The 12528-nt window shown below is 41.3% G+C and overlaps 1 protein-coding gene across 1 annotated transcript; it reads left to right on the forward strand.

Annotated features, from left to right (window-relative positions):
- The first annotated feature begins 1690 nt into the window (after positions 1–1690).
- Positions 1691–3779, forward strand: LOC137275472 (uncharacterized). The gene is made up of 2 exons (XM_067808171.1): positions 1691–1733; positions 2816–3779. Exons 1-2 carry the CDS (start codon positions 1705–1707, stop codon positions 3777–3779), a joined length of 993 nt encoding a protein of 330 aa, XP_067664272.1. The 5' UTR covers positions 1691–1704.
- Positions 3780–12528: the final 8749 nt, after the last annotated feature.

The raw sequence follows: 12528 nt of genomic DNA on the forward strand, positions 1-12528 counted from the left end.
CTGTGGAAAATATTGTTGATTGTGATAAGCAGTCTCTGTCACAGACAAAACTCATTGTCTGTTTTACTGACACCTATGTGCCTGTCTGCTAATGACAATATGCAATACACAGCTTCAATCATTGACCACATGCAATTATACACCATAAATACATTGATTTATGGCTCGTGCACCTGTCACATTATGTATGTACACAGACAGGCAGACGTGATAGTTGTACACATGACATGTTATCATGTCTGTGGGTTCCATTTTTCCCAGATGACTGGATGGGATGGAAACAAACTCAGATAGTCAGTTTCAGATCCTGCTTGATATCGGTACTTGGATGAACGACAATTTCCAGCCACGCAGTAGTTCACCATCTCAGTATTTGTTGATTGGATCGAACGAAAATCCAGAAAAATTGAGGATGTACTTAGAAAACCCAACAACTCTATTATATCCACACCCCTGAGCGTATCGGCAAATTAACCAGCCAAAGAAATGTCTTCGTTACACTTGAGAGCACACCCATCCGCTCTGACTGGGTTGGTATCCCGGCTGCTTTATTTCAAGGGACGTAAACCCAATTACAAATTATCGCACTTTTGATCCTCAGTTGTACGCTTGAATTATTATTGTCATTATTTGACTTCTCACAATCAGGGGAGTATAATACGTGTCATGAATAGGCAATAATTGTGTTGGAGGAGGGGTGGGGTGTGTGTGTTGTTTGTTTTTTTGGTTGGTTAGTTGATTGGTTGGTTGTTTTGGGGGTTTTTTTGTTTTGTTTTTGGTTTTGGTTTTGTTTTGTTTTGGTTTTGGTTTTGTTTTGTTTTGTTTGTTTTTTGGGGTTTTTTTTTTTCTTTTTTCTTTTTTTTTTTTTGGGGGGGGGGGGGAGGTTGTGTTGGTTTTGGTTTTGTTGTTGTTGCGCTGGTTGCATGTGACGTTTAACTCACGGCTATATACGCTCGTACACACGCACATACACAAGCGGACAAACACTAATAACCAATATTGAAAACGTTCTGTATACAGACGACGGTGAAAACAGACATCTCGCAAAGTGCACATGTAATTCCACTGAAATCTACGTCACCACTCAGAACGAACTGATCAGACTTGAGTCTTGCAGGCCCCGCCACTGCCTTCTCTCAGTGTTTGTCGTGTTCAACCGAAGTTGTGTCCCTTTGACCACAAAGCGACCGATTCAGGAAACCCGAGCAAGGGACAGACAAATGGACTGACCCCCGTCGTTGTTTTCCAAGGACAACATGGACCTTACATGGATTTGGGATGGCGCCTGACATTATGTGAAGAATTACAATCCCGAAACACTTAGTACAAAGTGGTTACAACGTTGATTACAATGTTTAATGCCCACAAGTGAGGACACTCGAACATCTAGTAACCATGGAAATGTCCACAAACAGAAAGAGGAGGGTGACTAGGAATTTAGCTAAACGCTGACGAAATGCTTCCTAGTATTAACGAAAGAAACAAGAACATCAACCAGAGATCGATCATTCTTTTCGCAACAGTCAGCGATTTGTACTAAAAATAGCCCATGACGTTCACGGAGCATAAAACATTTCGCTTTGTCAACGTTCCGAACACGAGGCTTAATTCTGTGTGTATATAAACAACGTTGACAGGGTATCTGTCCAGTCTGAGCGAGACCAGCGGGTTGTCAGTATCATAAAACCTACGTTGGCAGCTACAATGGCGGAGTCAGCAATCTCAATTGACAGGTAGAAATACGTACCGAACAAGTGAATGAATGGTCGACTTGCTCTGTACAGTGCTGTCATAACATTAAAATGTGTTGATATTTTGCTGAAAGTTATGTGTGTAAATCGGGTGTTTGATAAATTTGTCAAGTTACGTTGCTTTATTTACAGTCCAGATATTGATTCCGTATTGGCTATAACTCAATTACTATTGATTTGAAGACTACCTTAGTTCTTTTTTTTCACCAAATGGGAAGACAGGGGCAAGCGCTATAGAGCCTTGCTTCATGTAGTCTAATCCGCTACAAGCAGACGCCTTTGTTATTGAACTAGGGCTATAGTCTGTATCTACATTGCGACACGGTATAAGATGCATTAAAAAATGGGTTTTGTTGGTTGGTTTTTAAATAGAAAACATATATATGAACACTTACTTTTATGAGATTTCATTTTTTCGAAACTTGCGTTTCCTTTGCTGTCAGAGCTGACAAAGGGACAAGTGGATGTGACTCAAGGTCTCGTTGTTCACATGCTGTGGGGTCTGAAAGTGAGATATATTGTCTAGATGCTGTCGTAGTGAGTGAGTGAATTTGGTTTTATGCCGCTTTCAGCAATGTTCCAGCAATATCCCGGCGGGGGACACCAGAAATGAGCTTCACACACTGTACCCACTGGGAACCGAACCCTGGTCTTCGGCGTGACGAGCAAATGCTTATATCACTGGGCGGCCCCACTACCCCTCCCCTGATAGGAAAACCTTCATTATGTTTCGTTTCTTTCTTTATCTATTGTTTTAAATCACAGATGGGAATTTATATCCTATTTCAAATAATTATTTTGATTTTCTCTTTTATTATTTATTTATTTATTTATTTATTTATTTATTTATTTATTTATTTATTTATTTATTTATTTATTTATTTATTTATTTATTTAATGTACACTCATTGCGAATTGACGGGGGAAAATAACATGATTCTGGGCTCATTCAAATGTTTTCAATACTTTACGGACAGTTTTTACGGGAACGAGACAAATCTGTTTCATTCAGTATTTCCATTTTTGTAGTGCGTAATATTTGACATACATTTGTTTGATTGCAGCGAACTGACGAAAAAGGAACTGGCTACAAAAGGATATTGTGTCATTCCTGACGTCATAACTACCAAAGAATGCGATGAGCTGATTGGACAATACAAATCATGGCTTGGAACATTTCAAACTGGCGACTTTCCAAAGAGTCGAAGGTCAATTGTACACCAGTACCGGATTGGACACTTTGGCGCCTCGTGGTCTGCGAGGTTGAAAGTCAAACCGGTGTTCTCCTCTATCTGGGATACGGAGAAACTCCTGTCCAGTTTTGATGGCGTGGCTATATCCAGGCCCCCAGAGGAAGCTGACGGAGTCTTTGATGAGGGCAAGAAATGGTTTCACCTCGACCAGAAGCCTTCCAGAAAAGGTCTTCATGGTTACCAGGGGGCACTGTATCTTGAAGAAGCGACAGAAATGGACCACTGCTTCAGAGTATTGTCACATTCACACCGATACTTCGAGGAATTTTTCAGCCATTTCGACACCGCCAGGAAAAGGAGCTTGAAGAGCGAGTTCTACAGGCTCACGAAACCCCAAACTGCGTGGTACCAGAAACGGGGTTGCGAAGAAGTCAAAGTTTCAGTCCCAAAAGGTGGGATGGTGCTTTGGGACTCGAGAACCGTCCACGATAATGTCCCACCAGTTCTCGGGCGTCCTCATGACGATAGATGGCGCTGGGTTGTCTTCATTTGCATGATGCCTGCTCATTGGGCAGCTGATAAAGACAAACAGAAACGCGCCGGTGCCTATTATGGACTTAAATTGACCAATCACTGGGCTTCTCAGCAAACAGAAGTGTTTAAGAGCAGCCAGCCAAAGCACAATGGCGATGCTATGTATTGTGTTGACGCAATGCCCCCAGAAGGAAGTACCCGAACTGCTCGCCTGTTGGCTGCTGTGGAGGAGTACGATTTTGATGACGGGCAATCAAATGGCCCCGGATGGGAACCCGAATGGGACCACACGATGGCCTAATGGGATGTTAAGGGATTTCAATAAAGTGTACAAATAGATGACTGAGTACATACTCAGGATAATAATTTTGTTGTCATAAATTTGCACATGAAGTGATATTGATATACAAAACAGAAAAAGAAACGCAATTTTCGAAAGAAATGAAATCTCATAAACGTAAGCGTACATGTTTATGTCCTTATATTATGCCACAGTTGCTTCTCTTTTGCTGTTCAGTATATTAATATTCTTACACGAGTCATCGGAGTTTGTTCTGAAGAACAGCCTTACAATGTCGAGACCAAAGGTCTGTGAATCCCAGTTCGCCGCTGATGTTTTGAGATTAGTGCTTGTAGAGACCCGTGCTTGTAGATTTCAGCAAAATGTTGGACATTAAATGCCCATATCACCTCGGGATCGACTTTTTCTACTCATGGATACCATAGATTTACTGCAGCAAGTCAGTGTTGACTCAAATTTCCTTTTTACGTCATCCTTATGGAAACTGCAAGTGTGGTCATATAAGCACGGACTGGCCTGTGCAGCTGGCATATATTGTTTTCAAAATTAGTTTACATGCCATATACAGACAGTGTCAGTTTCCTAGGGAAGTAAGAAAATATTTTGCAATATGCAAATTGTGTCTTAGTCCTTGAGACGTTGCCCTGATATTTATTTATGTACTATATTTAAATACTGTGAGTGTATTGAACGTATATCTTCACACGTCTGGATTCGAACCCGGACATGCGTCGAAAGTGTATGCTATTGTACGGCCTTGTAACATACCACTGGAAGATACTTCAGACGTTGAGGAAAACACGATTTATAATTTGTATTCTTGTAACTACATGGTATTTGTCATATTTTAACTTCTTCTTAGTAACACACCCATACACACATACGCGCGCACACACACACACACACACACACACACACACACACACACACACACATACATACACATACACACACACACACACACACATACGCGCGCACACGCTCAGAGAGAGAGACTGTGTATTTTGTTTAATTGATGTGTATTATAATATTTTATTTCAGCTACTTTTTTCCTGAATAAATATTTTTAAAATAACTTTTGCTTGTCAGTTGCTTCTACGTGCGTCCCGATCACAATATCGAAAGATCCATGAAGATCTGGATTAGAATATATCTTCAGCAACCCGTGCTTGTCGTAAGGAGTGACAGACGGGATTGGGAAGTTAGTCTCGCTCCCTTGACTGACATCGATGCTCATTGTATTTTATGTTAATATTTAACTTAAAATGCCCCCTTAGGTAGTACGTCTTGAGAGTCTTTACTACCTTGCTATATTAGTATATGTTGTGATTGTATGCATATAATAATTAAGACGATCAGTAAAACCATGACAATAAACAGAAGAAACTAAACTAAACTAAAAATGCTTTATGGTTCAACTTCTTTATTATACAAGGTCACAACGTTTCGAGACAGTTCCTAGTCTCTTCTTCAGGTGAAGTGAAGGTAAAACTAAAGGGTTGTAGTATATATACACATAACAGTAGACAGATAACAATGGGTAACAAGATATACAGGTTTCTGTTAATTGATGTACAGGCTTCGATTGATTGATGTACAGGCTTCTAGTGATGTACAGGCTTAACTGGCGTGCAGGGTTCTATTGATTAGGTTAACGAGTAAACAGAAGAATAGCGCGCAATAACCAGTGTGTCATCAAAAGGTTAAATCATTGCGCCCAGGCTAATTTTACCTGCAGACTACTTCTATTATATGTTTCAGCACTATCTTACAATGCAGGTTATCAGTGTTTCAGAGTTAAACACTGAATTATCCATCAAGTGTAGGCGATCTAACTAACATAAACAATAAGTGCAAGCGCCTGTTCACATTATTTAGATCAAGATGTAATGCACTACTTATCAATTATATTAGAAGAGGTACTGCCTCTTTCAATGATACTAATACACTGTAAAAATATTGAGGATGAAATTCATATCTGTAAAAGCTATGAGGATACCATCCTCGATATATCCAGGGTGTTCGTTCCGATAAGTCCCCACTATACCACGGATGTGTCTACGGCTCAGCCCGATGAATGTATTACCTCCCTTGGTTGGCTTTTCAACTGATCAGGTGTCTCCGTTGTAGGTGGAACCATTTATGTTTTTCATGGTTATCAAAAATTACAGCTGTACTTTCTTCGATTTCTTCAAGATGATAAAATTTATTAACTGACGATCCTCACCTTTATGAACCCAAATCGCTCCTACCCAAGGAACGAAAAGGCGCGCTTGACAGAAAAGCACCTTAAATTGGTACCTAAATGTAGAAACAGAACCATTCCACAGTCAGTGGTTTAACCTAGGCAAAAGGATGCAGTCCAACGCTCGTCCAGTCAAAAGCTGAAAATATACAGTATACACTACGCATTTAAACGCTGGGCTAACTCACCATAGTGAACTTCGAGAGGTATTTAGCAGTTGGTGTGCTGAACAGTGGGAACAGTTCTATGGATATGCAGCTTCTTTATTATAATATAAGCAACGTTTTGGTGTAGACACTGCTATGAAGCACATGATGTACAATACTGCAGGAAACGCTTAAGTGAGTGAGGTTCGACAGATTTATGTCGCTCTTAGCAATAATCCAACCAAATGGAACCATTAACAATGATGCATGATGAAGCCATGTGCCCATGTAAATTACAACTCTTTGCTCTGTATCACGTTTATCTGATATCATACATATCATCACTTAGAGTACGTTATGAATATATTATTGAGACAGTTTAAATGGTGTTTATATGTCAAAAGTTGATGTGTAAAACATTCCGTTTGCCATATCTGACAGCGCCGTAACTTATAAATACACTGATTTACCTATCTCTGTATGCATGTATTACATGTATATATCACAAAGGGTACAGTTGCTCGTGGTCTCGTAGCATTTGATAAGCTGATTGGTGACGCGTGTATCCAATTAACGTTTTTCATTTGGTAACATTTTCGTTGTCAGAGAGGGGCTTGAAACTCGTTCAATATATGTAATGAACTACCTGTATTATCCTAGAAGAGAGAAACAGTAAGTCTTGTAATCATCATTGCAGATATTGATATTTTCAGCTGCCAGTCACCAAAATATGTTCACGTTGATTAACATGGTCAAATCTGAACAATGCCATACTGACGTGACGTTTCTGAAACTGGAAGCCGGTGGTTCCCTTTGACCAAAAAGCAGAAAATATTGACAACTCCACGGTTAGGATCGACATCCAGAAATATAGACTTTTAACTGGTACCATCTCACAATTTGTTTATAGTGACGCAGTGTCTCATCTGGTGGGATTGTAAATTGAAATGCGACTGAAACAAATGGTGATTCAGCTTCCTGTTGGATTAAGTCATACGCAGGCAAGACGACATGCGCAGACAGTGCAGAATTGAGGTAAATATCGCTTTATCGCTTTCTCGCTTTATCGCTCTATCCCTCTATCGCTCTCTCGCTCTATCGATTTCTCGTCTTGTGATATCGCTTTCTCGCCTCCAGATTTTAAGGCGAGACAGCGATGGCCCAGCCACCATAACTAAAGGGATCGAGTGGCCAGGTTCGCTGACTTGAATGACAGTCATCGATCAATGCTCATGCTGTTGACCACTTGATTGTCTGGTGTAACCCACAACCGCGGGTCTGGTGGTGACATATACTGGAGTTCAAACCCAGTAAGGTAGCCTTAGATGAGATCACCCTTCGTGCCGGCAATATTTCACAGAGGTTAACAATACAGAGTAATAGTGCACTGGAGATCGATGCTCATGCTGTTGATCACTGGATCACCCACTCGATTATCTACGCCATATAGCTGAAATGTTCCTGACGTTAAACAACAACAACTTTAAAAGCAACCAAATATACACTGGGGAGATGAGGGTATCCTATTACGCCTCGCTGCAGCCCAACTGCGAATATGTGTTGAAGCGAACGTAAAAGGCTTTCAGAGAATGCATTTTATGGGTTCATCATCACCTGTATGTTTTGTTTGGATATGGTGACATGTAATTGCCGCTCACCGACATTTTTATCTATTCGTTTTCTATTTTCTACTTCTTTTCATATTCTATTTTTCACCATGCTTACCCAGTGAAAGGCTTCAAATGTGGAAGTATATATTTAAAAGCATATCTTTTGTTGGTGCACAACGCCACTACATTTTACGTTGTAATAACCGTGGCTCGTGTTAGACATTTTCAATTAAATATAACAAGTATATGTATGTATGTATGTATGTATGTAACATCTCTGTTTCTGTAACATCTCTGGCATTCTTCAAACAACATCAGGCCTATCTGCGTACAAGTCAGTGAGTGAATTTAGTTTTACGCCATATTCAGCGATATTCCAGCAATATGGTGGCGGTCTGTAAATTATCGAGTCTGGTCCAGACAATCCAGTGTTCAACAGCATGAGCATCGATCTACGCAACTGGGAACCGATGACACGTGTAAACCAGGTCAGCGAGCCTGACCATCCAGCGAGCCTGCTAGCCACCTCTTATAACAAGCATGCGTTATTGAAGATCGATTCTAACCCGGCTCTCCACGGGCCCCTTTATGGTTGTTTTAATTCTCTCGGTACGGTATGGAAGGCAGGCGAACAGTTTACTGAGATCAGACAGAGGCAAGAGGAAAAGGCACGGACTCGGTGATTGGCTGGGCAGTGATCTTCCCTCCTTGTTTCAGCTTGCCTTCTGACGGTCTGTCCGCGCTCTTCCTGCTGCTTTCTGCCGTTTTTCTAGTTTTAAACATCTGAGATGAACTACTAGTTACCGACAGGTTCTAAGATACAAAAGGAGCATTGCTACAGCTTGTTCCAGTCACAATATGGCCGACGTGACTTTGAACTCATTCACCCACCCGTATAGTGCATGTGTGCGTCATGTTCCTGAATGCATGCATGCCGTGCACGTGTGTGTCAATATTCCCCAGGCATATATGTCCTCTACGGTAATGTCATGTCACTGCTTGTATACATATGTCTTTCACATGTGAGATAAGAAGCTTCGAATCTACAGTGCCACTCGATTATGGACTGTGATCTGTCAACACCCTGTAAGCACAGGATTGCCTACCTTGATTATCACGATCTACCCATCCCAGATCCGAGTCCCATGGCTCACACGTACCAGATCCAGTCAGCGCCCCAATGGAGCTGACTGTGTTCACCCCAGTAATCATTCCTCTCAAACACGCAAGAGAGGTGGGGTAGCCACTGGGGGGTTAAGGCAGTCGCTTGTCACTCCGAAAACCCGGGTTCTATTTTCCAGATGGGTTCAATGTGTAGGGCACATTCTGACGCTCCACGCCATGATACCATATACTTCTAAAACGGCATAAAGCCATACTCACTCGCCCACCCATTTCAAATACGTGTAATGTTTAAAGGTTAAACTAACTTTATAACTAACGACTATCGCTTGTAGGACTCAGTCTAATCATAGGCGAATATGTTTGTAAATACCCTGAGGTATATTAAACTGACTCGATCAAATCAACAATACCATTATTCTCTGTATTTTTAGTATGTATTATTGTTATATATTATTGTGACTTATCACGAATTTCTATAGGAAGGAAAAATCAATATTTGCGTATGAAGAATATCGGATGTTATGTGCCATAACATAGCCCCTTTACTGCTGTGCTCAGTGTATATTACTAATCTTGTAATTCAACATTTCTAATCGTGTAATGTTTATTTGGGGAACAAGCGTGATGTGCGTAATCTAGGTTCCTATTTCAGAGTCATTAGTGATAACCTTCCATCGCACTGGAAAGCTTATTGCACCGACACGACAATCCTTCCAGTAAAACCTGGTTTCATGTGCGCTTGTGTTTTCTTTGAATAAATCAACATTCAGCTGTATGCAGCTATGTAATGGTGGCCTGCCTGTACACAACCACGTGTGAACTTGACTACCCAGTGATAGATATTGTGAGCATCGATCTGATAATTGTTAGTTGTAAAGGCTGCTAGAGGGTGCTCCGTCTGATGATTGTGAGTTGTAAAGGCTGCTAGAGGGTGCTCCGTCTGATGATTGTGAGGTGTAAAGGCTGCTAGGGGTGCTCCGTCTGATGATTGTGAGTTGTAAAGGCTGCTAGGGGTGCTCCATCTGATGATTTTGAGGTGTAAAGGTTGCTAGGGGTGCTCCATCTGATGATTGTGAGGTGTAAAGGCTGTTAGGGGTGCTCCATCTGATGATTTTGAGGTGTAAAGGCTGTTAGGGGTGCTCCATCTGATGATTGTGAGGTGTAAAGGCTGTTAGGGGTGCTCCATCTGATGATTGTGAGGTGTAAAGGCTGCTAGGGGTGCTCCATCTGATGATTTTGAGTTGTAAAGGCTGTTAGGGGTGCTCCATCTGATGATTTTGAGTTGTAAAGGCTGTTAGGGGTGCTCCATCTGATGATTGTGATTTGTAAAGGCTGCTAGGTGTCTGCTCCATCTGATGATTGTGAGTTGTAAAGGCTGCTAGGTGTCTGCTCCATCTGATGATTGTGAGGTGTAGAAGCTGCTAGGTATCTGCTTCGTCTGATGATTGTGAGTTGTAAAGGCTGCTAGGGGTGCTCCATCTGATGATTGTGATTTGTAAAGGCTGCTAGGGGTGCTCCATCTGATGATTGTGAGTTGTAAAGGCTGCTAGGGGTGCTCCATCTGATGATTGTTAGTTGTAAAGGCTGTTAGGGGTGCTCCATCTGATGATTGTGAGTTGTAAAGGCTGCTAGGGGTGCTCCATCTGATGATTGTGAGTTGTAAAGGCTGCTAGAGGGTGCTCCATCTGATGATTGTGAGGTGTAAAGGCTGTTAGGGGTGTGAGTTGTAATGGCTGCTAGGTATCTGCTCGATCTGATGATTGTGAGTTGTAAAGGCTGCTAGGTGTCTGCTCCATCTGATGACTGTGAGGTGTAGAAGCTGCTAGGTATCTGCTCCGTCTGATGATTGTGAGTTGCAAAGGCTGTTAGGGGTGCTCCATCTAATTATTTTGAGATGTAAAGGTTGTTAGGGGTCCTCCATCTGATGATTGTGAGTTGTAAAGCCTGCTAGGGATGCTCCATCTGATGATTTTGAGTTGTAAAGGCTGCTAGGGGCGCTCCATCTGATGATTGTGAGTTGTAAAGGCTGCTAGAGGGTGCTCCATCTGATGATTGTGAGGTGTAAAGGCTGTTAGGGGTGCTCCATCTGATGATTTTGAGTTGTAAAGCCTGCTAGGAGTGTTCCATCTGATGATTGTGAGTTGTAATGGCTGCTAGGTATCTGCTCGATCTGATGATTGTGAGTTGTAAAGGCTGCTAGGTGTCTGCTCCATCTGATGATTGTGAGGTGTAGAAGCTGCTAGGTATCTGCTCCGTCTGATGATTGTGAGTTGCAAAGGCTGTTAGGGGTGCTCCATCTAATTATTTTGAGGTGTAAAGGTTGTTAGGGGTCCTCCATCTGATGATTGTGAGTTGTAAAGCCTGCTAGGGATGCTTGATCTGTTGATTGTGATTTGTAAAGGCTGCTAGGGGTGCTCCATCTGATGATTGTGAGGTGTAAAGGCTGCTAGGGGTGCTCCATCTGATGATTGTGAGTTGTAAAGGCTGCTAGGGGGTGCTCCATCTGATGATTTTGAGTTGTAAAGGCTGCTAGGGGTGCTCCATCTGATGATTGTGTGTTGTAATGGCTGCTAGGTATCTGCTCGATCTGGTGATTGTGAGGTGTAAAGACTGCTAGGTATCTGCTCGATCTGATGATTAATACAGATCAGCTGATTTAATTATGAACACATACATAAGACGTTGTGGCTTTGAGCTCACAAATACTGGTTTCTTGGTTTAATTACAGAATGGGTTAGTAAAAACATATTTCCCGTTACTCGTACCTCGTGGATTATTCTCTAAGTCTACAGCTCCTACTCATTGTTTGCACGAAGCCAACATCTGATGTCAATAAGGCACGTTCCCTTGTTCTTTCAACTGTTCTACTTGCTGAATGTGTTGTATTCTTATTTTATTCATATTCATTAACAGCAACGATTTAAAACAAATTCATTAAAAACAAAGATGTTAAACAAAGTCATTAACAACGATTTGAAACAAACAGAATGTGGCTAGGATAGTCTTGTTCGAATCATGTCAGTTTGTCTATATTTACATACACTGACGGACGTATGGTTAGCGGGAATATGAGTGAGTGAGTGAGTGAGTTCAGTTTCACGCCGCTTTCAGCAATATACCAGCAATATACCCAACCGCCCTGGAATATTGTCATACAGGTAAAACAACAGTTAGTTACTTCACCAGTGGACCGTTTTACATGGATCAGCTAAACAATAAATAACTAAAATATTTTTTTAATCATGTATCTTGAAAACTGGATAAACAGACAAACCAGGGATAAATTCATTTATTGTATAACATTGAAGTACAAACACAACCATTGTTGATAAGTTAGTGATTACCACAGGGAGCAATACACATGATTACATTATCACTGTTAAATAAAATGAACATGATTCAGAAGTAAATTCTCTTAACACTGATGAAATGTGACAGAACATAACTAGCTGTTTTTGTAACTGCCTCACTCATTCAAAGCCCCTATCGGAAACAATGTCGGTAACACTTGAAACACTTCAGTCTCATGTGCAAGGGCGATAACTCTTTCTGGCTTAATAAGAAAACTTCCTAATGACCGCTGAACACGCTTTCATGGAATTCACTAGACAAGTTTGAGGTAT

Source organism: Haliotis asinina, chromosome 1 (genome assembly GCF_037392515.1).
Source record: "Haliotis asinina isolate JCU_RB_2024 chromosome 1, JCU_Hal_asi_v2, whole genome shotgun sequence".
NCBI lineage: Eukaryota > Metazoa > Mollusca > Gastropoda > Lepetellida > Haliotidae > Haliotis > Haliotis asinina.

Excerpts from the sequence above, each read along its gene's own strand:
- LOC137275472 (XM_067808171.1), top strand. The coding sequence starts at position 1,705 with ATGGCGGAGTCAGCAATCTCAATTGACAG. Across the intron at positions 1,734-2,815 it reads TCAGCAATCTCAATTGACAG|CGAACTGACGAAAAAGGAAC; the intron begins GTAGAAATACGT and ends GTTTGATTGCAG.